Genomic DNA, 26,146 nt, shown 5'->3' with positions numbered 1-26,146 from the left:
AATCCTTGCAGGCATCAAAACCCATTGTTGGGCCCAATGACGAAAGTAGTATAATGTACACGATATCGGCCACAAAAGCGATACGAGAAGAGCCTACGGCAGTAGTAAAAGTTAATTAGCAATTAATGCCCATGTCCTTGAAAGCCTGAACCGTGAAAGCCTTTACCAAAAGGGTCTAGTTACTTTATTTTAGGTAAATGTATAACTTGTGCGTTGTAATCGTTTTCCAATATAGCCTTCCATTGTAGACCCCATTGTTAAACTCTATTGTATCACCAAAGATTCATCTCCATTGTGCCTCCTCTATTTACACCACTCCTAGATCCCCCCTTCGATCATGTGTTGGTCGATCTCGGCGCTTCTACATCTGGCTAATGATATACGTCTGGGTTCTCTTTGTTTCCTAAAAGATGCACAATACGCGTCTTGACCAGATCTGGCTAAGATGAATTAGCCAACTTAGTCTTGTGGAGGGTGTCAACCTGAAATTCGACGCTCTGGTTGCACGGTGTTCATCTGAATAATTTCGAGCAGCAGGTCTCCTTTTTGCTCCTTTAGGAAATTCAAGGTGAGATGTTACCGCAACCGTACTTTGACCTGCTTGTGCAGGCGAGGTCGTACTTGGATTCGTAGGCTAGCCTGAATAGCCTGAAGCTGAAGCCTTTGTGTCTAGCGGTGACGGCTTGGCTGGCGCGAAAGCTTTGTGTCAGGGCTCGTTGCTGGTTAACTACTGGCCAACCAAAAGGGGCACCTTTTTGAGGGTTCACAACTTGGCCCGAGGCAGCTCCTATTTTGCAAGGTGTTTCCTAGTTACTATTGGAGAACAAGTCGACTACGATTTGTAAGGTCTTACGGATTTCCAATGTCATATGTTTTATTTCGGTTATTCACTATTTCTTTTGATCTTCAAATTGGGTTTCATGTGCTTGAGATAATTTTTTCTGTAGTATGTAGCTCTTTGCCTCAGACTAGCAATAGTGTATTAAACACTTAATTATTCCCTAAACGTCAAACTAAGGGGAATTTTGCTGTATATCTGCAGACTCTATTCTTCATATGTTATATTAACCCTATCGTATATCTAATTTAAATTTGTTTGTTGAGTCTTTATTTTTCCTGTTCCTCGTCTTTTGTCACCAATACATGCTCTCTCATGGCTCAAAGTCTGTATCGTAACTTTGAATATTTTGGTATTCTCAGATATTGAAACACACTCTCTGGGGGGTCTACGTCATGCCTAAGTGTTCATATTGTACATTGAATAGTTATACAAAGTCATTAATAATACATCTCACTTCTTCAAGTTGAGCTTGAGCTTGAGCTTCGTCTTTGCTAGCTCTTTCTTAATTGGTTGCGTTTCCTCAACGTTCAGCGATGCTTGGACGTTATCTACGTTTTGTTCGTTCTTCACCTCATTATTTACCTGTGCATCCGGTGGGCTCAGCGACTTGCTGTTGTCTCCCGAATGAATGTAGATCTTAGTCTTTTTTCTCTTAGTGCCGTGAGGTGAATGCGAAGACGAAAACGGACTGGCTGCCTTGCTGAACGGTGTAACTGGCGTCTTGTCTTTAGCTTGTACTTCCGGTTCTACCAGAGAACTTCTAGTCTGTTTGTCTGTACGACTAGCGACAGAATCTGGTGTTGAAACAGACTTCTTCTCCGACTGCTTAGAAGCATCAAGTGACGTAGTTGAATCAGGAATTCGAAGTGATTCCGCCACCTCTTGTTTTATTGGAGATAACTCCTTTGAAACTTCAAAAGGCGTAGACGATATCAAAACTTTCTTCTCTTTGGTTAAAATCTTAACATACCGTGCATTAGGCTCTACGGTAGTCACCGCTGGTAATGTGGGTTTGGGCTTTTGTGGTGGTGCTGGTTCCACTGGCTTGGCCATCAAATCTCTGAACCTCGATTTGAAAGCACCCTTAAAGTTGAACTTTACTTTGCCTCCGTCTACAGACACTTGACTTCTACCTACCTTCACTGAAATTCCAGACACTGGCTTCAACTCTGGCAAACTGTGATCTTGGAACTTGAACGACAATTCGAATTTTCTCGAATTGTGCGTTCCAATAGATACAACCGGAATATGCTTTTTAGGTGCTGGAGCTTGCTTCTTTTGTTTCTTAGTAGGAGATTCCGTTGGAGGTGGAGCTGCCGGAGGAGCGCTTGGCTTGATACTAAGGTTCAACTTCAATTTAGGTTCCTTTGACTCATCAGGATTAAGGGCTACCTCGTTCACTGTTCTGTCGACAGGCTTCTTGTGAGAAACTTTAGGTTCCTTGGCCTTAGGCTTTTCAATAAGAAGTTTCTGTGATGCCAACTGAATCTTGAATCTACCCTGTCTCTTAAATACAACCTTTCCGTTGCCCAAGTTCTTCGTAACGATCTTTTTCGTCAATTCATTCAAAGGAACATTCGGAATAGGAATCTTAACTACGAACAGATCTATCTCTTTGTACAAGATCTGACAAATCAAAAACAAGTTACGCTTCTCACGGATGCTCAATAAGGACGTATGAAGTAGCTCCCATATAGTACGCTTTAAGCCTTTTCCAATGGAATAATCTCTTCTCAATATATCAATAGCTCCACTTACAGTGGCTCTCGCAAACACATCTCTTTTTTCGTCCATCTCATTGTGTGATCCATCTTCAACAATAATCATATTGGCCAATGCTGTACTGGCCCCAGTTTTAGATTCGCTTAATTTTTCAAATGGCTTGAACTCGGGATCGTCTAACGTAGAAGGAGTGCCACTGACAGCAGCGACACATATCGAATCAATTAGAGCCGAAATGAGTAGCTCTCTGTAAGCAGCTGATCGAACATCCAAGAGGCATGCCTTCAAGAAATAGTTCAAGATATGTCTATTCTTCAAACCACCAAGCACAAAAAGACCACGGAAAGCTTCCACTCTTATCTGAATTGGAAACTTTTCAACAGTGAAGTATAACAAGTCTTCGAACGAAAGATCTAAATGCCCATGTAATGCCAAACGAATTTTCTGAGTCAAACAAGTCACCGAAACTACATTATGATACGAAGGTATCCATTCGTCTAACTTCTGAAGTCTATTGATTTCAGTAATCACATTGGCAACAAACTTCTTCTTCTCCAGGCTCCCGTGAGGATGCGACTTTGGAAATATATCCTTCGGCGAATTGGGAAAACTGGAATTAACAGCACAAGTTGTCAATGATTGAACCAATTCTGATATGTAGAAACTGTCCTGGAAATTGTTGTTGGTATTGTCATTGAATTTGATCAAATTGAGTATCAAATTTCTGATGACAACGGGAACCTCATCATCACTATCTCTAATTTTACACAATTGCTTAGGGATTTCTTTCTGTAAAAAGAATCTACCAAAGTCGTTGAAATCATTACTCAAAGGAATGGAACTGCCTGGAAAACAGTAGAGCTCTCTATAAATTTTGACCAAGTAAGGAACACCAATGAAGTTTGTCACAGAATTGGAGAAGTTTGCCAATGCCTCAGCAGCAGCAATCCTTACCCCATAGTAATACCTTTCATCAACTACCGTACGAGTTAGTGCAGTGCAGTGGATCGTAGAAGGTTTTTCTATGTTTCCCAAGTAGCGGACGGCGTCAAATTGGGCTTCAACGTCTCTGTCATGTTGTAATTGTGAACCAAACATGTAGTCAGGTTGTTTGACATCAAATCTCGCAATCCACTCGAAATCTACATCCACTCTGATCCACTCAAACGCTTCTATATTCATAGGATCATCATCCACTTTTGCCCAGTCAGCCAAGTTCCATTCTTCCATCTCCTTTTCTGATTCTAAAACATCTCCAAGTCTGCTGAAAGTCACTGCATTTTCACTTGTTTCATCACGATTCTTCTTCATACGTCTAAATTTTGAATTGTATTGAACATCAAGCTTTGTGTTTCCCTCTTTTAAATCTACTATATGCTCATAAGGAGTCCCATCAGCTTCATGCACTCTGATAGTCATAGGTCCAGTGAAAATAGACTGAACTGGAAAAGTAGGCTCGTCTTCCAAATATGCTATGGAATCGTTTATAAACGATTCAGCGTTTGTTCCACTTTTCCTAGTAACTTGATGTTGAATTTGACGAATGCTCATTTCGATTACTCCACGCTTCTTGTTAAATCTTTGCGTGATATTAAAAATTGGAGCTCCGACTCCATAGACCCATTGCTTAAAGAAGTTTTCTAGTTTGTTTCTATTGACTTTCTCACAAACATACTGAAAATGCTGCGTAGAAAGGGTACCGTTCTGAAGATCTCCAGACATCGCCTGAAGAAACAACTTGGGCAACACTCTTGATAAACCAAATGATTTGTCGGTCTTGGTCATACGCTTATCCAAAATGAACAACACAATCGGAGCCTTTAACTTGATGAAGTCTAAATCTGAGTCAGAGACAGGAAATCTGAAATAATGGTATCCCAATGGTTTCTTTCCTCTATCTTCTTCAACAATTCTATTCATCATCTTCTTGATCTTGAATCTGTATTCGTTGGTTCCCATCAAATCCTTCAAGTACTGAAAGACCATGAACTTTGCTATACCTATGGTGCACCAGATGTCGTTAACTGTTTGAGGAGTGATGCTGATTCCCGACCACTGACTGGAAATGGCTTCAAGAATCACCTCCGTGCTGGTAAACATGGGCTCTATGATATCAGAAGGATACAAAATGGAATCTGAAAATATCGATAAACCAGCAAAGTTGTTGGTGTCGACTACACTGTCCTGAACAAAAACTATTCCGTAGGAACTAAACGGGAAAGAACCAAATTCCTTCAGAAAAAAGTCCATAGCTCTCATAGTGAAAATACAAGTGTTTCTAGCCTGTTCAATCTGACCGGGAAGGCAGTAAATGGTTATAGGAGAACTGGTTCCATCCTTGTCTATATCTTCAAAGTTCTCTTTGATCTCGTCGTCTACTTCTCTTGACTCTGTCGACTCGGAAATGACAAAGTTCTCAAAACATCCGAGAGCCCAGCCTACATGATGTGCACAAACAGGATTAAAGATGGACCATGAGACTACTTTCTTTGACAAATCGATCGAATGCGGTGTTTCCTTAACATTGTTGAAATCTCCTGAGCAAACCACTAGATCATGGTTTTCGTTATCATCATCTTCGTTGTCTTCATCGTCCTCGATGTCTGAATCATCGTTTCTATTTAGTCTACGTTTCTTCTTCTGGTTGCGCGACCCTCGCATAGCTTCTTCTGAGCCTATGATACGAGGATTCCCTATATCTCGCACTGTTCTGGGGATGATTACTTCAAGAGACCACGTACTTCTGTCCCATAAATTGTCTATGCAAGGAACCCATGACGAAGTCGAAAGATTGTACGTGTTATTAGTTGTGTACGAGTGCCAGTTACGCTTCTCTATACTATCAGAGACAAAGTTGACTCCATTCTTGGGATTCACAAGCTCGTACTCGATCCGAAGCTGTATAGGTGTATAAATGTCGCTGTTTGTGGCTTTCAGTTTCAAATGCAAAGGAGTAAGTGTTCCCGGTTGGCTCCCAGGAGTATGGATCGAGTTGATGTCCGTCAATTCAAGTCGCAAATTATCAGGAAGCATCACTGAAAGCTCCTCAGTATTGACAATAGTTGAGAATACATCGGCATGGGGATCTCTGGGATCGTAATTGCTCTCCCCAAAGATATACCCTAGCTTGTGCTTGATCATATGATGTTGATGAATAGACACTTCATCTGAATACAAGTCAAACAAGTTGACATCATAGGCCAGTACGATTTCTTCGTCGAAGTACTTGCCATCATTGATGTACAAAATGTCGTTATGTATGTAATTGCATGGCTTCATGTTGTTGATGGTGACTCTGGTGATCTTCATTTCTCTACAATCTAATCTCACTACTTTTAAAGTGTTGGTAAATGGAACTAGAGTTAATTCCGTGAAACCATCAATACGATTCCGCAGCATATCTACATCAATGTTAACTCTCTGATGGCTTACTTTGAACGGTTGGCTCAGAATATTTCTCATCTTATTCCCATTGCTCATAGAACTGCTTCCATATTTCAGATTCACCAGCTTAGGCGTCGCTATTTGACTCTGCTGAAGCAGAACAGTAACTCGCGGATTACCTACTGTAGCAGACATGCTGGATACTATGGGACCGCAATTGTGCAATTAAATAAACTTCTTTCGGTACGAAATTGTATTTTGGTGAGTTTCATTTATTTAGTGGTGTAGATTTAATCGTCGTTTTTCAAATGTTTGCACGTGATGTTATTCACGTGCAATGAAAAGAATTGGCTTGCCCTCTACTTCTAGAGAGCCATTGAGGCAGTTTATAATCCAATTAGGATTCGTATTGGGATTCGTATTGGGATTCGATGATTTCATTAGTTAGTGTTTTAATGTCACTGTCGTACTTGTGGATATCCTTGACTTGATACAGCTCTTTTAATACATGTTCTTTGACTTTATTGGCCTGCATGTAGAACTAATATATAAGGAGCCATTTCTTATTTTGTTTCTAAATTATCAATTCAGCATGTACTGGCATTTATATCCGTAATCTACAAGTTGTAATTGCCTTGACCGCTCTATTCTAAGTCGTTTATATGTACAGTGTATGTCTATAGTCTATATACGTTATCTTTTTGGTGCCATTCCCATTCCAACATTGGCTGCGAAAAACACATTGAATATGTAGGAAATGCTATGATTTGGTCGTTATGGAAAACAACGGGAACATTGTTCATATCCTTGGAGAATCGCAAAGCCTTTTGCTGTTCTAAATCTGGATGTAGCTTCGATTTATGTTCTTTATGATTGTATGGAGCTACAGTTACTTTGCATCCGTTAAAAAGAGAAGTCTTGAAACGTAGCCAGAATCGTCTATCAAAAAGTGTCCACTTAGACCATTCTGCGGTAAGGTCAACCTCGTAAGCTATCTCCTTCAAAGCACCACGTAGTATTGGCTGTCTTGAAATGTCTAGTGTAGTTATTCCATTTTCATTCTTGAGAATGATTGTTAAGTTTAGATACGTTAGCTTGGAATCTCCAGTCGAGTGTGCAAATTGCACAATTCTGGGTACCAATTGACGTTCAAGCTTAGCGTAAGCCCAATGGTAGTGTCGTATTGATGAAAAGGGATAAAGAAGTTGATACAAATACTTGCCCACAATAACAATATTATCTTCTGTGAGAATATCATTACTCAACTTTAATGACAAACTTCCATTACGAGGATCTACAGCGAGTAGTCCATTTGTTTTCGCCATTTGATCCAACAGATCTACCTTTTCTTCTAGAGACTCTACCATTTCAGTAATTTCTTCATGCAGTTCGATCAACTTGGCTTTGCTTATCAGAATATACTTATCATTTGCTGCTAGTTTCTCAGGAATAGCTACGTTTATGAGATGTCGCAAGTAGTTACGTTTTGTCAAGTTTATGTCCATATTTGTCGAGTCCTCAAACCACGAAATATTCTGTTGTTTACAAGTATCAATGATCTCTGACTTTTCAAACAGTAACAATGGCCTGATGACTGAAATTCTTTCCTTCTCTGCAGACGGAAGTTGCAGCTGGACTGGTAAAGAGGTTTGGGCTTTCAACCCAGCAAGTCCATAAATTGACGAATTCCCCTGCAATCTCTGGATAAACGTTTCCAATTGGTCGTTCAAATTGTGAGCTACAAACAAATGTGAAGCGTCCGATTGGTGACAAGTTTCTTCGAACTTTTCATACCTTTTCATTCTAGCTATTTCTTCAAAGTTCGAATACTCAGTAGGAAGTTTCTCGTACTCTAGCTTTTTTACAATATGCTGAACTCCCCATTTCTCCACTAGTTTTCCCACGGCTTTTGCTTCTTCATTGGAACCGGAACGATATCCATGGTCTATGGTTATAGCATTTATGGCTATGGCATTGTTGCAGTAAAGTCTGCTGTATTGCAGAAGCAAATACGTGAGGCAGATCGAATCAACACCACCGGAAAGCGCAACAAGTACACGCGACGGTATTGTCTGAGGAGTCCATCGTGTGATTTTCACCAACAGCAGCCTGAAAGCTTCGGGTGTAATCATTTAGTTGTGAAGAGTGTGGAATACTGTGCCAATTTTAGCGTGAATTGATTTAGTGAGACTTCGCAGAGAATTTAGTGAAAGTTAGCGAAAATAAATTCCGATATTTGACTGCGAAAACAAAAGTGATAGCGACAAATGCAAAAGATTAGACAGCGAAAATAGAAGAATGAAGAGAAAGAAGCAAGAAAAATAAGCTGCTGAGGTAGAGCCAACAGTCCTGGCCAAGTTAGAAGTCAATAGAACATTATTCCACTAGCTGTATGGATGCCACTAACTGAATACACTCTTACTCTGCAGCACTGAGTTGCACCCAAATCTGTAAGAGAATAGTTCGAAGAAACACTACAATTAGCCACCCTTCTAAAAAGGAAAAAAAAACCGAAGAAATAGTCGTAATCCCAAGTTTCATAATTTGCCACTCCAAGCTTACCAATGACATACCGGTTGGTGACCAGCGACTCCTGTTATTTGTATCTTAGTCTGTCCATGACTCATTAGCTTTCATAAAATACCTGCACATCCAGCTTCGGAGCACTACCGTTTGCAACACGTGACCGATTCTCACGCGACTGAAATTTTTTCATTACTCATAGATACCAACTTGATAAAACTACTACGCTTTCCCCAAACCACTATATCACTTATTCTCTCACTATATTGTAGTTTGGGATCTCGTAGACTAGCAGAATGTCTGAAGAATCCGCTCCGCAGCAATTCTCCTTTCCTAAGGAAGAAGAGAACATCATCGAGTTGTGGGATGACCTCGATGCCTTCCAGAGACAGTTGGAGTTGACCAAAGATCTTCCACCATTCGCTTTTTTTGATGGACCTCCTTTCGCCACAGGTACTCCTCACTATGGTCATCTTTTGCAGTCAACTGTCAAGGACATTATTCCCCGTTACGCTTCCATGAACGGTCAATATGTAGACAGAAGATTTGGCTGGGACACCCATGGGCTTCCTGTTGAACACGAAATCGACAAAAAGCTTGGTATCACATCTAAAGAAGATGTCTACGCTATGGGAATTGACAAGTACAACGACGAATGTCGTGCCATTGTTATGAGATACGCTGGTGAATGGCGTAGAACTGTCAAGAGAATGGGTAGATGGATCGATATGGACAATGACTACAAGACATTGTACCCAACTTTCATGGAGTCTGTATGGTGGGCATTCCAGCAGTTGTTTGAGAAGAATGCTGTCTACAGAGGATTGAGAGTTATGCCTTACTCGACCGCTTGTACGACTCCATTGTCAAACTTTGAAGCTCAGCAGAACTATAAAGATGTCAACGATCCTGCTGTCACTATTGCTTTCCCCTTATTGGATGATCCAGAGACCAGCTTGGTAGCATGGACAACCACTCCTTGGACTTTGCCAGCCAACATTGGTTTGGCTGTCAACCCCAACTTTGAATACGTCAAGATCTGGGATGAGACCAAGAAGACCCACTATATTTTGTTGGAAAAGTTGCTCTCAACTTTGTACAAGAAGCCAGCTTCAGCCAAGTTCAAGATCGTTGAAAAGATTAAAGGTAAGGACTTGGTTGGTCTCAAGTACAAGCCATTGTACGACAACTTCTATGAAGAATTCAAGGACCGTGGATTCAGAGTTATTGACGGTGAGTACGTTACTGATGACTCTGGTACTGGAATTGTTCACCAGGCACCTTCTTATGGTGAAGAGGATTTTTCTGTCGCTACCAAACACGGCATTATTGACGAAAACAGGCCTCCTCCAGACATTGTCGACGACGCTGGTAAGATGAACGGCAAGATTCCCGAACTCAAGGGTCTTTACTTCAAGGATGCAGACAAGGTTATCATCAAGAAGTTGACTGAAGACGGTAGAATATTGGTTAGTACTCAGGCTAAGCACTCGTACCCTTTCTGTTGGAGATCAGACACTCCATTGATGTACAGAACTGTTCCAGCCTGGTTTGTCCGTGTAGGTGAAGTCATTCCAGATATGTTGAAGAACGTAGAACAGACTAACTGGGTGCCCACGAACGTTAAAGAAAAGAGATTCTCCAACTGGATTGCCAATGCCAGAGATTGGAACATCTCCAGAAACCGTTACTGGGGTACTCCAATTCCATTGTGGGTTTCTAGTGACTTCGAAGAAATTGTATGTGTAGGTTCTATTGACGAATTGAAGAAGTTGTCTGGTCGTGATGATATCACCGATATCCATCGTGAAAGCATCGATAGTATCACAATTCCATCTAAACAGGGCAAGGGACAATTGAAGAGAATTGAAGAAGTGTTTGACTGTTGGTTTGAATCTGGTTCTATGCCTTATGCTTCTAACCATTATCCATTTGAAAACAAAGAGAAATTCTTGAAAGCTTTTCCAGCCAACTTCATTGCTGAAGGTTTGGACCAAACCAGAGGTTGGTTCTACACTTTGACGGTGTTAGGTACCCATTTGTTCAATACAGCTCCGTACAAGAACGTCATTGTGACTGGTCTTGTGTTGGCTGCTGATGGTAAGAAGATGTCCAAGCGTTTGAAGAACTACCCTGACCCCAGCGAAGTTTTGAACAAATATGGTGCTGATGCCTTGAGGTTGTACTTGATCAACTCTCCAGTTGTTAAAGCAGAGACTTTGAAGTTTAAGGAAGAAGGTGTGAAAGAAGTTGTTTCGAGTGTTTTGTTGCCTTGGTTCAACTCATACAAATTCTTGAAGGATGCTGTAGATATTTTCAAGAAGGACAATGGTGTTGATTTCAAGTACGACGAGAGCTTGGTCTCTACCAACGTCATGGACAGGTGGATGTTGGCTTCGATTCAATCGTTGATTGAATTCATCCATACGGAAATGCAGGGTTACAGATTGTACACGGTTGTACCTAGATTGTTGTCGTTCATTGACGAGTTGACCAACTGGTACATTCGTTTCAACCGTCGTCGTATCAAAGGTTACGGTGACAATGATGTTGACGACACAAAGAAAGGACTCAACACTTTGGCTGAAGCTTTGTTGACGTTGTCGAGAGCCATGGCTCCATTTACTCCTTATTTGTCTGACAACATTTTCCAAAGAATCAAGGGCTACTTCAAGCCGGAAACTTTGGAATCGTTTGCTGTTAACCCAGACGTCAAGGACATCAGATCGGTTCACTTTTTGTCTTACCCAAGCGTGAGAAAGGAGTACTTTGATGAAGAAATCGAAGTAGCCGTTTCGAGAATGCAGAAGGTTATTGAACTAGGCAGAAACATCAGAGAAAAGAAGATGATCTCGTTGAAGACTCCTTTATTGGAATTGGTTGTTTTGCACTCTGACAAGAACTACTTGAAGGACGTGGAATCCTTGAAGGACTACATCACCGACGAGTTGAATGTCAGAAATATTGTCATCACTTCTGATGAAGCCAAGTATAACGTCGAATACACAGCAGTTGCTGACTGGCCAGTCTTGGGTAAAAAGTTGAAGGGTGACGCCAAGAAGGTCAAAGCTGCATTGCCGAACGTTACCTCAGCTGAAGTGCAAGACTTTGTTGAATCTGGAAAGATCACTGTTGATGGAATTGATTTGGTAAGAGAAGACTTGCAAGTCCAGCGTGGTTTGCCAGAGTCCAAGACTGCTGAAGGAAAGGAAGCCAGATCGCAAGGTGATGTTTTGATCATTTTAGATGTCAACATGCACCCAGAATTGCAGAACGAAGGTTTGGCCAGAGAATTGATCAACCGTATCCAGAGATTGCGTAAGAAGGCCGGCTTGAACACCACGGACGACGTCAAAGTTGAGTTCAAGCTCATCAAGGACACTGTGGACTTCCATTCGGTGTTGTTGAACAACGAAGAACTCTTGCTCAACTGTACCAAGAGACCTATTCATGCCTTCTCTGAAGTTGCTGAAGACAAGATTATCATAGATGAAGAACAAGCCATCAACGATACCACCTTTAACTTGAGATTATTGAAGATCTAAATTGTCTAGAAGTTGCCCTTTCATGTTATACGACCGTACATATAGATCCTATATATTATTATTGTTACATTGTATTTAGAATTAATACCGTTTATAAAATCAGTGCCACGTAATTAGCATTTCCAGCTACTAAGACCAGCACCACCAATGACTATTATGGACTCGCCGTTCACGACAGTGGAATCACTGCATCCAGTATCAGCAATCGTGGTGTATCTGGCAGATTCTACAGTCAATTTCTCATTGACCAAATTCCATTTCCTGATAATTTGATCTACTGATGTCACAATGAAAGTTTCCCCTGAAGCAGCCGAAATGGATGTAATTGTAGATGAAGCTGCACCCTCTACAAAATCTTTGACTTCTAGGCTTAGTTGGCCATCTTCAGATTGACTCAATTGAGAGTATACAAGTGCATTGTCGTCACCACCGGTAATTATCCTATAGCCGTTCTTTTTGGGTGTAAGCAACAAGCCCTTGATACCGTTCTGGTGCAATTGCTGTTTGATAATAGCTTTTTCAAACTTGTTAGGCTTTTCTGAAATGTTTCGGAGAATGCTGGTGACATCCCAAATAGTAAGATGACCATCGGTAGCTCCAATTTGCAAGTAAGTGCTAGTGCCGACTGTCAAGAAGTGAACGTTCAAGATGCAACAAGTTGTGTAGAAATCATTAAGAAGCAAGTCAAACTTCTTGGTTGGGATATCGAAGTACAAAATTTTGATGTTGGAATCCGAATATACTGTGGCAATTATGAAACCATTCTTGTATGGGAAAGAATCAAAATCCATGACACGCAAGTCAGGATTGTCACTTGAAGGCTTCAATCTGGCGTATTCCACAGAAATTGGCACATTATCATTGAAGGTATCCAATTTCCAAATATAGAATTCTTCGTTTGCAGCAGAGCTTCCAACAAAGTTTCGGCTCATGAATTTGACTCTTTGTAATCCCGAAACATGATTGTTCAAACTCCAGAAGTTCTCGATTTCTCCGTTGGCGTGTAACTTGCTCAATCTAACTGTGGTATCTTCCGAAGCTGACATTATCAATCTGGAGTTATCAGCCAAAGTTTCTGTACAAATGCTAACGTCCCTAATTTCTCTTCCATGAGTTCCGTCATTCAACAAACCTCTGGCTTCAGTGAATCTTGATTTGTAATGTTTGATATATAAACTTGACTTGTTAATGTAGATGAATTTGAAATCAGAATCATTTTTGAATAATTCCCATTGCCTATGAGACCCACCACAGAGTTCATTGGTAATTTCTATTTGTTTCGATTCGTTCCAAACGTAGAAATAGGAAGACTTAAATCCGTAGAGGATCAAGTCGTTGGCAACAAGACAACCTCCTTCAATGAAACCTCTGGAGATCTTATTATGGTGATGAACATTTAGTGACAACTCGCCAGCTTCATCTTTCAAAATCTTTGCAAACATGTACACTCCATCCCTAACAGTAAGCAACACAGAGATTTCGTTTCTCTTACTTTCGATTATGGAAACCGAAGTAATAGTGTCACCAGCAGAAAGCTTTTTTTCTATCAACTGCAATTCCAAAGTTTCTTCGTCAGAATCCAAGTCATATACTGCTACAGTAACATATCTTGAGCCCAAAACCAACCATTTGTTCTTCATGTCAATCACCATGTCAGTTGTAGTAAAACTAGCCTGCTGTGGTTGATTCAAGAGCTTAGTGCTAACGTAGGTGAATCTATTGTCTATAGTTGTGAATTCTTTCAAAATGAAAGGAATTTTTGGGTTAGGAGAGTCAAGAAAAAGGTAATACTTGTTACTTTCCTCGTCTGCTTGAGCCATAAAGTTGGTAACCTTATTGCCTTGCAAGTGTTCGTCTTCAACCCAATATTTATTTGGTTGAACATCAGTTGAAGAAAATTCAAGAATCAAGAAACTGCCGTTACGGGTACATAACACTACAGTATTGATGTTATCAAATCCCTTCATTACACCGAAATTTGTGAATCTGGCAGTCTCCTCGGCATCAAGCTGTATTTTAGAGAATAATTTCAGGACTTCATTAAACAAAATGAGACTACCGTGGGACGTCAAAATGATCAAGGAGTTCAATTGTGATAACAAGAAGTATTGTTTGATAATTTCGTTCTTTTGGAGTTTCAAACCAGAAGTTTCAAAGATATAATCTAATCTGTACTCTTCTCTGGTACTTCTACCCAGTATATCATGAAGTCTTATTCTACCATCTGCTCCACCGGTAACACAAATCTGTAGGCTAATATCATCCAAGTCTCCTGACCAGACATGCTTACCTCTATGAGCATTTTCCCATAACTCTTCTTGGGTCAAAATCTCTTGGCCATCTAAGTACTTCCAGATTCTGACGGTGCAATCCTCGCCTCCACTCATCAATTTGATGCCATTAGATTGGTCATGGAAAAATTCAAGAGTCCATATTCTCGAACCATGACCCCATCCAGTTGCCAAAAGAGCCCCATTCTCAAAGTTGTACAACTTTATAGACCTATCATCAGAACAAGATACAATGTATCTACCTGTTTTGTCGATCTTTACACCAAAAATGGAGCCTTCATGTTCCGTCAAATTGTGGAGAATCTGTCTCGAATTCATATCCCAGATGAGGACTCCGCTCATGACAGTTCCAGCTGCTACCAATACTCGATGGTCGGCTAGCACTCTAATGGAGCCACTGTACAAAATCGACTTTTCGTTACAATCGACTTTTTCCACTAAAACAAAGTTCTGAGTGGTTGACAGTTGTGAAACATCAATTTGGTAGATGGTATTGTGCGAGTTCAAAATTAAAAGGAGGTTTTCGTTCAAGAATTCAGAAGTAGTGATCCATTCATTGATAGCTTTTTCAGTTACAGAGACAGAAGAGTTTGAGGTCAATTGCTTGAGATCCAAAACTGCAAAAGATCTACCACCACTTACTACTACCTTACTTCCTTCTGGACTTACAGTGATATGGTGAATTTTGTTTTTCTTGAAAACTTGCTGGGTGAAAATGAGACTGGTTTGGTTCGAGATGGTATTTATCTTGAAAAGTTTCAAAATACAGCCATAACCAGCCAAAACATATTGTGAGTGGACTTTCAAGGCAGTGACTGGACCATAATGTGAACATGGTGTGAGGAGATCCTCATTTACCGAAGAAAGCGCTTCGAACCCCTCGTATGACATGTTTGGCGTTGGCTGTGAAAAGGAAGATATTGTAGGTTTAGCCTAAAATTTTTTTCAACCATCTCGATCTAAAATGTACATGCAGGTGATTGCAAAAGATAAACTTTTTGCACCCGTTTCTATGTAGCTCATATGGGGTAGCAAAGAGAATGGTACCACTATTGGCGACAACTTGAATTCTGTAATTTTACTTATAATTGTTCTTTCCTCTGTTTTGATTACCCTCCTACATGTTAGCTTTCAACATTTCTATTCAATACATGCTAATAAATATCACTGTTCATCTCTCTGTCTTTCTACTCTGGGCTATTTGCAACTTCTTTTGCTCGTTTCCGTATTTTTTGCAAAAATCTTCAGACATCTTAATAGCACATTCTATAGAATTCTCATGGTATCCTAAATTGCTATTCTCTGTTTTGGTCATATCCTTGACTTGCTGGAGCAAATTCTTGATCTGGATTACGTGAACAGAATCATCTGCAACCGAAAGTGTTAAAGACAAATAGTCATCGTCTCCGTGTTTCTCCCAGTAAGAAATTCCATTGGGAATTAACACATCAGCCTCGTATTTAGTACATTTCTTTTCCGGTACTCTCCATCCAGAAACAGGTATATCAAGAGACATAAATGAAGAAATGTGGCTGATTTTATAATCGTGCCCATGCTGAACTAGGACTGCCAAATTAGGTCTGTACATGTTCATACCACATCCACATTTCATTAAATGTGCTCGAGGAAATCCCACCCAAGCTTTATCACCTCCAATATCTACTTGAATAAGTTCCGTGCCACCTCTGAGAGCTCCGACATCGGCATCTTCACTCAATTTAGGATCTCGCTTATACACAAATGAGCATTGTGATTCTCCATTCTTGGAGAAATCAGTGAGCTTACATTTCAAGATCTCCAAATTCGCCCATCTGTAGACAAAGTATATGTGCTTGTCGTAGTGGTCGCCTCTTTCCGTCAAGTCTATAAATGGACTCCAGTTCTTCTGTATACCCAATCTATGGGTGTTTTCTCGTCTCAACTCTACAATTTTATTGTATATGATGTGGTCTGTGGCATCGTTTCTGACTCCTTCAACATCAGCTTTGCCCATTTGAAATTGGAATGGCCAGCAGAGGAACATCAGACGATAGAACCCGAAGGTCACATTCATCTGTCCCTCTTCTGATAGAGTAGTTTGGTCAATTTTACGCTGGAACGCATTGAAAACCATTAATGGTTCCTCGCGTCCCATGGAATTCTTCACTAACAAGAGTCTAGGATCCTCTGGTCCATAGAATCTACCATCTTGGAAATTTACGTTATGGTAGAAAGGTATTGGAAGGAAGGATGGGAATTTCATACTCTTGTACACCATGGGTTCATCACTGTTGGGAGTTCTTGAGGGTACTATCAATTCTACATCCTTCAACTCCTTCCATTTCTCGTTGAATACTTGAGCATATGTCAAGCTCATGGTCGGGCTACTTTTCAGGCCACCTGAGCTGTATTGGACTCGTGAAATCATGAAATGCACTCCGTGATCTTCCAACCAGACCGAAGTTCCTGCAAACTTGAAGAAATGTTTCAGGAGTACTCTTTTTCGTAGTTGTGTTTTAATATCGTCTTTGAAAAAGCCTCTTAGTTCAATAAACGATTCGTCATGCTCAAGCTGGTGCAATAGCTGTTTGGCCATACTATCTAAATTAAGGTTGAGCTCATCATAGCCGGAAATTTGCAAATTGTGAGTGTTCTTCATCTCGCTGCACTTTTCTGATTCGGTATTCGCATCAAATACGGCTACTGGATGCTGTTTGTACTTCTGATTGATGGTATAGTGAGATAAGCTAGATGAATTCCCAGAGTACTGGATTACATCCGCATTGTTAACAAAATCATAGCCGTACTGCTCACGATAGAGCTCACTGAAGTTCCCAGTAAAATGTTGGTACACCTTGGGGAAGATCACAAGGGCTTCTGAATGTGAATAATGGGATATGGGCAAGGAGTTAGTGCCAGCGTCCACAAGCAGCAACTGAAGCAAATCGGTGTACCAGTTGGCGTAGTAGCAGAAGAAAGTACTAAAAAGTACTACAAGTAGCCCAAACGCTGCTTTTATAGCGATATGTGGAGTAGCCATGAACAGGTTGTGATAGAGGATGACAGAAGCAAGAATATTTAGAAATAGTAGGACTCAATTTTGATGAAAATCTAGTTATACTATGAAAAGTAGCTATGAATCTAACCGTGAAGTCTCTTTTCCATTTCCAATGATTACAAGGCACTATACTTTCTAACTAGAGATCCTCTACTATCTCTGATCTCACAGTGCACTATTGCTGGCAATTATAGAAGTCCCGTTGATGTGTCCAGCAATATAATTCTCTTAATTTTTCATAGGTTGGATATGCTTATTCCCAGTTATTCCAACTCTTAACGGACCACATTATTGACACACGGGAAAATCTTGATCAGCCTTTCAGGCTATGCCTTGAGCCTCTCTAATTATTACTAGATCCACGTGCATATCTTCTCTCACGATACAGTCCTCAACCCCAGTGAAAATCGATTTCAGGATATGAGATCCAGAACCCCGGGTTGAATCAGGCTGGAGTGTAGAGCTGGACCGGTTGTGATTCTGGATTTGTCTAACCTCAGAGCCGATGCCAAGAGATGGCAAAGTAACTTTGACATGTATTCGCTCTGAAAAAATTGTTCTGGTACAGCACAGTTTCTGTACGTGCCGGTCAAAAGTTTGGCTGTTAACGCTCGTCTATTAAAATAGGAGAAACGGCTTCTATTCTAGACAAACCGAATTTGACGTCTCGGCTGTTCTATTATTAGATGCTCTTAATTTTAAAATGAAAGTTGAGCATATTCAGCTCACCTATCTTTTTGGATCTTTTTATAGTTTAGTAGTGCATTATCTTCTGATCGCTTTTTTAGTACAATCTTTCTTGTCAAAATATACGTAAGATGTCCCTTTTTTTGCTGGCCATCTCTCCATATCCATACTTCATATTGAGTCTCTTTCTATTGCTCTTACAACCCATCTAGGCCAATATTCCCTCAATTCGGCTCCTTCCCAAGGCTTACCATTTGAGTATAGTGGAGTATTCTCATGCAGGATAGGTTGCAAAACTCATTGTGCAGCATGCAGCCTTTTTTGACACGGGCCTGACAAAAATAGTTGAAACGGTCAGGTTGTATCATCTGTGTACTTTCACGGGCAATCGTGGGTATTTTCTTGTCGACTGGAATCAAATAAAATCAATCAAAAGGGAATTTTATGTTCTGATTCCTACTTAGGAAATTAAAATCTGTATTTGCTAACAACCTTCTACAAAATTGAGTTATTCCTGTGACATAAATCTATTTATCTAAATACTCTCTTAGTCTTCATTGTCTTCCATCAACTTCTTCTCTTTTTGCATCTTCCTCTGCAGATCTCCGTACTTTTTGCAAAAGTTCTTAGACTGTTTGATAGCACAGTCAATAGCATTGTCATTGAACCCTAATGTAGGATTCTCTGTTGTTGTCATTTGTTTGATGTGCTCAAGCAAATTCTTTATCTGGATGATATGATTTGATTCATCAGTGACAGATATTGTCAACGTCAAATAATCAACTTCTCCAATAGTCTCCCAGGATGAGATACCATTAGGAAGCATTACACTGGGGTCTTTCTCAACACACTCTACATCCGGATTCATCCAGCCTATAATTTTCACATCAAGAGAAATAAAGGAAGAAACGTAGCTGATTTTGTATTCTCTTCCGTGCTGTGTTAGAACCGCCAAGTTTGGTCGGTACATGGCCCTGCCGCATCCACAATACTTAATGTGAGCTCGAGGGAATCCTACCCATGCTTTGTGTCCACCTACATCTACTTGGAGAAGTTCCGTACCTCCTCTTAGAGATCCAACATCAATATCATCCTTCTGCTTGGTCTCTCGTTTATAAACAAACAAACACTGCGACTCTCCGACCTTGGAGAAATCAGTGAGTTTACATTTCAAAATTTCCAAACTGGACCATCTGTAGACAAAGTATATGTGTTTGTCGTAATTGTCATCTCTTTCCGTCAAATCTATAAATGGAGTCCAGTTTTTCTGCTTCTTTAACCTTTGGGTGTTATCTCTCCTCAATTCCACAATCTTGTTGTATACAATATGGTCTGTGGTTTCGTTCCTGACTCCTTCGATGTCACCCTTACCTGTTTGAAATTGGAATGGCCAGCAAAGGAACATCAGACGATAGAACCCGAAGGTCACATTCATCTGTCCTTCTTCGGACAAACTGGTTTGGTTAATTTTACGCTGGAATGCATTGAAAACCATTAACGGTTCTTCGTGGCCCAATGAATTTTTCACTAGCAAAAGTCTAGGATCCTCTGGTCCATAAAATCTAGATTCCCGGTAATCAAAATTTTGATAATAAGGTATTGGAAGGAATGATGGGAACTTCATACTCTTATATACTATGGGCTCATCACTATGGGGAGATCGCGAAGGAAAAATCAATTCTACATCCTTCATTTCTTCCCAATTGTCGTTGAAAATTTGGGCATATGCCAAACTCACTATTGCAGCATTTCTAAAGCCTTTGAGACTGAAGACTACTCTTGATATCATGAAATGAACTCCATGCTCTTTCAACCATACAGAAGTTCCACCAAACTTGAAGAAATGCTTATGAAGAATTCCTTCTTCCTGTTGCCTCTGAATTTCCTTCATGAAAACATCCTTCATTTCAAAAAAAGCTTCATCGTTCTCAAGCTGATACAAAAGCTGTGTTACCATAGGCTCCAACAGACGATCGAGCTCTTCATAAGCTGAGATTTCCATTATGCGAGAATCCTTCAATTTGGAACATTCTTCTTGCTCGTTGTTTGAATCGAAAACAATTAATGGATGCTGCTTGAAGTTCTGGTCTACAATACGCCGAGACAAGGTCGAAGAATTGCCAGAATACTGGACGACATTTCTAGGCTTCACGGTATCATGGGTGTACTGAAAGTGGTAGAGGTCAGTAAAGTTGCCAGTGAAATGATTGTATACTTTTGGGAAAATCACAAGTGGCTCTGAACTTGGATAGTGGGAAATGGGTATGAAATTCTGTTTGGCTAGCGAACTTTGCAATTGAACCAAACTGTCGTATGACTTTAAATAGTAGAAACTGAAAGTTCCAAAAAGTAAAATAAGAAGCAATAAGGCACCCTTCTTAATGCGATGTGCAAGAGTCATAGCTTTATGGCATCAGGTAGAGTAACTGTAGAAATGTGTCCTAGGATTTATATACTAAAAGTAAGAAAGAGAAGTGTACATGAACGAAGTTTTCTACAAATATTTTCATCCAATTCCAATATCATTCCCGCAGAGATATGAAAGATCTAAGCCGCGTAGACGTGAAGGATCCGTAGCTGTTATTTAACTGAATAAATGGACAACTTATTCTGGAGAACATCTAAATATATTAAATGAGAAAAGCATATTCTATTTGGCAACCGTTTGTATATCAGAATTTAATTTTCGCCATGTAGCTAATTTTGGGCCATTGCTCTAAGAATTTTAGACATCTTGTGACTTGATCGTTTTGTAATCTTTTCTAACAAGGGCCATCTTCAGAAATTCAGTTCCACCCGCACATTCCGCGGTACAACAAGTTTAAATAGGAGTAAATAGGAGTAGTACATACTGAAAGTGGATTTTGAAGCCTGTCATTTACAGAAGGAATCAGAACTTGGCTTTATCCGCTCTTGCCTTGTGATCTAAGGCTCCAAATCGCATCAAAGATCGCGCGGTCCATTTGGTTGTGCAAAAAGTGGTATTTTGTAACTTTCAGTACGAAATAATTCCTCATTGTTAAGCTGCAACTTGATAAACGCGCATATTGTAACAAAGGAGAAATCATGGAAATGTTCATTCATTGATTTTTTGGCCAGATAAGCTTTAGCCATTTGTTGAAGAAACCACCTGGAGAATCCCGACAAATTTAAACTGACAAAACAGCAGCGTTTGTAGGAGATCAATACTTCTGCGAATAACCCGCCTAGTTACGAAAGACAAACTCAAGCGGTAGACATTTATTAGTTCTCATCCCACAGCAGTGACAAGAAGACAAATTACTTTACAGGGAACTGCCCAATTATGCCCCTTGTGTGTTCTTGCAGGACAGGGTTGCAAATTTATTGGCTGTGCAACATGCAGCACCTGCAAGGATAATTATCTAAATACGTTTAAGAATAGACTGAATAAGGTAGCAAGATTGCCCTAGTCACGCGTTCACGTTTGTATCATTTGTATATTGCGGGACTCCGTGGGGGCTTCCGGAGCCTTCCTTATGCTTCCGAAAGTTACTCTCAGACGTGGGGTGCCACGTCTGCCAGACCCTTTAACTTCATTTCCTCACTGTGAGGCAAGTCCAAATGCTATCTTAGAAATGAAAAAAATACGGCATTTGATCCTTGGGGCCCCCATTCCTTCAAAAGCTGGCTGTTGTCTTGGCCTTTATTTTCCAGATCTGCAACCAAAACTAGCTGAAGTTTCCGCTTTCCAATTTGGCATACACGTGCAGTTTCCACTAACTGATATCCCTGGACTTGTTTCTTGCACACGACGGAACTGTGCCAATCATTGTTTCTCCTCTTCTGAAGGATGTGTTTATTATTAAATGATCCTTTTAGTAAATGCTTCCGAAGTACTAGATCGTTTATGCAATGCGGTTGCATTTCTGCATTTCGCATTACTTTCAGACTACAAGTTTTTATTAAATATTTTACCATTGATAACATTGCCTTATGCTTCAGTCAGTGATCTTATTAAATTTTGCTATATTCTAAGTTCTCTACACCCTGTAGAGAGATAACAACACTAAAAAAAATTGAAAGAAATACAATCCAATTGTAGTAGGTAGAAATTTATCATGAACGCCAAACCCCAATTAACCCAAACCTTGTGCCACTGCTATTCGCAAATCCTTTGGGGTACTCCTCCTGATAAATACTCTTCATCGTACAGAGGATCCAGAGCTGCTGAAATACAGGCCGACAAATCGGTAACATATAAAGCAGGTCCCCAGTAAGTAGCGAACAAGTGTTTGGTAATAAACAACCCCAACAATTCCATACTTAGTGAGTGTAAATCTGCGTACTTGTAGATGTACTCAACAATGGTGAACACGGAGATAGTCCCTCCTGGAAGGAAGTTGTTAATTTCAAGCCACTGAACAGGAACCGACTTGTAAATAGTATAGTGCCTCAATTGCGTGAAGAACGTCCTTGTGATTTCGTCGCTGGGCGAGTATCTAAATACTCCGTTCCTCAACCGCAAGCTTCTTTCCACTGGCTCATCCATGGCGATACAGTCGAAATTTCTTTCTAGAATTGCAGTTACGATACACTTCCCGTCATCCAAATAGAACTTCTGGATGATTTCATCTGGCAAACCTTGAAGAAATCTGTCACCGTTGAGAGGTACATACTCGTGGTTGTATGTTATTTCCAACAACTTGGGAGGAAAGAATGTATCTGGGTTTGCGCTCTTTGGTATGTAGTTTCCAGAGGCCTTCTTTAGAATGTCGATCTGGGTCCTCAAGCGGGCGTTTTCATCTTCCAAGTTCTTGATCTTAAGTTTCCTCTGTTCACGAAGCAACTTTTGCGACTCTCTCATCTGCTGCAACCGAACAGATCGAGCAATTTTTCTGCCCTTGTAAGTTATCCCTTCCTCAGATGGAGTCGACGACTCCTCTCGAGAGGTGTCGTCTTGAGGCGTCTTCTGTTGCACAACTATGGTAGGACTAAGCATAGTTGGGTACTGGAAGACCGAGTTTGTCAATGTGATGGTAGAAATCTTGGACACTGGTAGTAAGACCTTGACTTGGGTAATCCAGTCACAGTCGTATAACGGTTTCAGTACACGGCAAGTATACCAAAAATGGGTAAATAGGCTTCAGACAAGTGAGTCAAATGATGACTAATGGCTGAAATAAGATAGTATTGATAATGGTGAACTCCCTGCACTAGATAGAGTATCTGATATTCTCAATATAGCTGACAAGCTTGCTATGGTGAAGAATACCGAAAATGATTGAAAATGATTAAAGACTTGGAGTTCTGGTGAAGTTGCAATGAACCTGGGATACGAGCTGACAGATGATGAGGTCGTGTAATGAGGGGAGCAAGTAGCAAATAGAAGAATAGTAACGCTTCCAATAATGTTAAAACGAATATAAAAGTTTGTTACTACTTGGGCGAATCATCTGCTCCCATGGCATCAATATATATAATAACGAGTTGGCTTCATCATCGCTTTAGAGCTACTGTTTTCGGTAAGGCTTCCATTATTAAGCGTGCTAATGCCAAACCCGTTAAAAGCGGAACAGCCGCCGTTTGCGCGCACGTACTTAAAAAAGCTACTCTAGGTTATGTAAGGCACCATTTAGTTCACTTACATAAAAAAAAAAGGTGAATCACCGGTGCAATACGGCGGACATCCGGTTTGTCAACCGTTTGTCATGGAAGTCCCCGTATATTGGGAACGCCTAGAAATATATTTACATTGCAATTACGATGAAAGACGTGGTTGACCCAGCAAAATATTTTGCTTTCTTATTGTGATTGTGTGTGATCGGACTACAGAAATTATTTTTCAGCTCTACGGTATTCAAAATCTGATGATGCAGCCAGCCCTACCACTGATTGCACAAACCAGGAGATGTACGATATTCTTTATGCTTTATGCTTTAAGCTGAACATCGCTTCCCTGCTTCAAACTGGCTCGTTACGGTAGTTTAGGTTTTTGTCATCTATTTTTGGCTTAGGTTAAATTCTTTCTTCTGGTAATGATTTACTTCTTCAAATTGTCGTTTATCTAGATAATGCCGATGAGCCATGTTCTCTTGCGCACGAAGCCGATCAGACCGCATGTCCGAAAAGCGTCATTTTTGTTCGACTTCATGCCATTCTTATTATCTTATTACCGTAGTTATTAATTTTACGTAATCGCAGTTCTTGGCACCACTTGTTAGATTATGCCAGAATGAACAATTGATCTGACCAAAATTATTCTTCGCTGGTATCGGATCGAGCGTTCAATATTTTCCGTATTAACGCATCCAAGATTCTGGAACCCGTTGTTGACAAATGTTGTTCCGGCTTTTCTGAAAAGGGTAAATCGCCAACATGACCAATATTTACCAATAATAGATGTTTACCATCATGGCCAATACTAATTGTCTACAAGGCAAAATAAAATGATAGTATGTATCACTGTATCTAAATAATAGAATAACGATAATCATAACTATAACCATCAACACTCCATCAGGGCATTTCATTAGAAATCAAAGCCTTGATTCGGCATTTGGACCTAGACCCATTATTTTCTAGTTCTAAGAATCTGGCTAACCGAATCAACAACTGACTTTTCCAATCCAATAAACTCAGAAACTCCAAGAATTTTCTTGGTCTTAGTGTTGTCAATAGTGGCATTGTTGGCACGTAAAGAAGGTCCAGTACCTGGTTCTCCGACAGGAATCTTGCCCACGAGCTCGGGAAATCTTTTGTTCAAGATGTCTACGATTTCTTGTGCAGTAAAACGAGTCGAGTTCAAAATTAACCTTTGGCCGTATGCTGCTTCCTTTTCAAATGCGGTAATGTGGGCAGAAGAAACATCTCTCACATCTACGAAGCCTCCCTTGACAGGAGGAACAACTCCGTTTGCACCCAGCTTGAGCAACGCGTTAATAACTTCAGAAGATGTGTTCAAGGAGTCCTTGACTTCGGAATCGAATGCTTGTGGTCCAAATACAAAAGTGGGGTTCACTACCGATAACACGAATTTTGGGTTGTTCTCTTTGAGGAATTCCCAAGCGGCCTTCTCAGCAAACGTCTTGGAACCTCTGTAACCAGAAACAGGATCCTTGAGAGCCTCTTCCCAGGTAATCTCGTTCCAGGACTCTTCGTTGATAACTTCGTCCTTGTTGGCGTCCTTAGAGGCAGTTCCTACGGCAGCGTATGATGACGTAAGAACCACATTGGTGACATTCTTTCCATGCAACTGGATGGCTCTGAACGCATTCTTCGTTCCGTTAACGGCAGGTAACAATAACTCCTTTTCGTTATCGGTAGCCTTGAAATGGAAAGGAGAGGCGGTGTGCAAGAAAACAGACACCTCGGGGTGTTTTTCCAATGCAGCATCAAAGGCACCTTCCTTTTCAATATCTTCTACGACTTCGTACGAGAATTTTTTGGAGCCCAAGAGCTCGGCCAAGTGGTCTCCTTTGGATGCGGATCTCACAGAGCCAATCACAGTGTAGTTTTTGGCAAGCAAGTCCTTGACAACATGCTGGGCAATAAAGCCGGTGGCACCTGATACGAAAACGGAGGTCATTTCAGTAACAGAGAAAGTTGGAGTAATAAATTAGTAAAGTCAACTGATGTTTCAATTATTCAATTATTGAATTGTAGATTTTTCAATGCGAAAACTCGATAAGGAAACTGTAATTGCAATTGCGGATCCGGAGCGGAAATAGGTGATAATATTCTTTGAGCACACGGAGTAGTCTGTGGGTCGCCGTACTATTAGCCTGAAATTGGTTTGAATAAATTGCAATTGGTGACAGGAAGAAGAAGAATTTTTCAAGCTGGAGATTCATAGCGTATTTGAAGTCGTGGGGAATTGTGTGGCTCACGGGGATATTACTAATTGGGGAGTCGCATATCAGGCGCGCGGGCTTGATTTGGAAGTAGCCGATTTTTCGGGTATGATCCAAAACGTACAGACCCGAAACGCATCATTCCTGATACTTGGACAGGTCTCGCTTTTACTCAATTAGAAGTTCGATTACGTCAGAGTGAGCAGTTCAGTGGTTCGGTTCATCTTTATGCCGATCCACGGATCGTGTGCCTATTTTGGGGTGATCCCCCAATATTTTCCGTAGCATACGGTGGCATTTCTGGC

General features: G+C 40.5%; 8 protein-coding genes across 8 annotated transcripts; 1 reads left to right on the top strand and 7 right to left on the bottom strand. All coding sequences in view use genetic code 12, as the record gives it.

Annotated features, from left to right (window-relative positions):
• Window positions 1–1,741: 1,741 nt before the first annotated feature.
• PICST_58795 (predicted protein) lies at window positions 1,742–6,025 on the bottom strand (the record flags this gene model as incomplete). The annotated part of the gene is made up of 2 exons (XM_001384050.1): window positions 1,742–1,822; window positions 1,883–6,025. Coding segments are annotated over 2 exons (4,224 nt in total), but the record flags the coding sequence as incomplete, so codon positions are not given.
• A 599-nt stretch (window positions 6,026–6,624) lies between these two features.
• Window positions 6,625–8,079, bottom strand: PICST_31371 (predicted protein; the record flags this gene model as incomplete). The annotated part of the gene is made up of 1 exon (XM_001384049.1): window positions 6,625–8,079. One exon carries the CDS (start codon window positions 8,077–8,079, stop codon window positions 6,625–6,627), a length of 1,455 nt encoding a protein of 484 aa, XP_001384086.2.
• A 638-nt stretch (window positions 8,080–8,717) lies between these two features.
• ILS1 (isoleucyl-tRNA synthetase) lies at window positions 8,718–12,114 on the top strand. Its single transcript, XM_001384377.1, has one exon. It carries the CDS (start codon window positions 8,767–8,769, stop codon window positions 12,013–12,015), a length of 3,249 nt encoding a protein of 1,082 aa, XP_001384414.1. The 5' UTR covers window positions 8,718–8,766; the 3' UTR covers window positions 12,016–12,114.
• A 14-nt stretch (window positions 12,115–12,128) lies between these two features.
• WDR6 (conserved hypothetical protein) lies at window positions 12,129–15,134 on the bottom strand (the record flags this gene model as incomplete). The annotated part of the gene is made up of 2 exons (XM_001384048.1): window positions 12,129–12,548; window positions 12,582–15,134. Coding segments are annotated over 2 exons (2,973 nt in total), but the record flags the coding sequence as incomplete, so codon positions are not given.
• Window positions 15,135–15,477: 343 nt separating this feature from the next.
• On the bottom strand, window positions 15,478–17,157 carry PICST_45145 (predicted protein; the record flags this gene model as incomplete). Its single annotated transcript, XM_001384047.1, has 1 exon — window positions 15,478–17,157. A coding segment is annotated over one exon (1,680 nt), but the record flags the coding sequence as incomplete, so codon positions are not given.
• A 1,420-nt stretch (window positions 17,158–18,577) lies between these two features.
• On the bottom strand, window positions 18,578–20,431 carry PICST_31367 (predicted protein; the record flags this gene model as incomplete). Its single annotated transcript, XM_001384046.1, has 1 exon — window positions 18,578–20,431. The coding sequence occupies one exon, from the start codon at window positions 20,429–20,431 to the stop codon at window positions 18,578–18,580; it is 1,854 nt and encodes a 617-aa protein (XP_001384083.2).
• Window positions 20,432–22,057: 1,626 nt separating this feature from the next.
• On the bottom strand, window positions 22,058–22,990 carry PICST_67534 (predicted protein; the record flags this gene model as incomplete). Its single annotated transcript, XM_001384045.1, has 1 exon — window positions 22,058–22,990. One exon carries the CDS (start codon window positions 22,988–22,990, stop codon window positions 22,151–22,153), a length of 840 nt encoding a protein of 279 aa, XP_001384082.2. The 3' UTR covers window positions 22,058–22,150.
• Window positions 22,991–24,310: 1,320 nt separating this feature from the next.
• On the bottom strand, window positions 24,311–25,576 carry GRE2 (NADPH-dependent methylglyoxal reductase GRE2; the record flags this gene model as incomplete). Its single annotated transcript, XM_001384044.1, has 1 exon — window positions 24,311–25,576. One exon carries the CDS (start codon window positions 25,574–25,576, stop codon window positions 24,563–24,565), a length of 1,014 nt encoding a protein of 337 aa, XP_001384081.2. The 3' UTR covers window positions 24,311–24,562.
• Window positions 25,577–26,146: the final 570 nt, after the last annotated feature.

The sequence above is a fragment of the Scheffersomyces stipitis genome, chromosome 4 (genome assembly GCF_000209165.1).
Source record: "Scheffersomyces stipitis CBS 6054 chromosome 4, complete sequence".
Classification (NCBI taxonomy): Eukaryota; Fungi; Ascomycota; class Pichiomycetes; order Serinales; family Debaryomycetaceae; genus Scheffersomyces; species Scheffersomyces stipitis.
The sequence above is the reverse complement of the archived record's forward strand: the minus strand, read 5'-3'. Positions and strand labels throughout refer to the sequence as shown.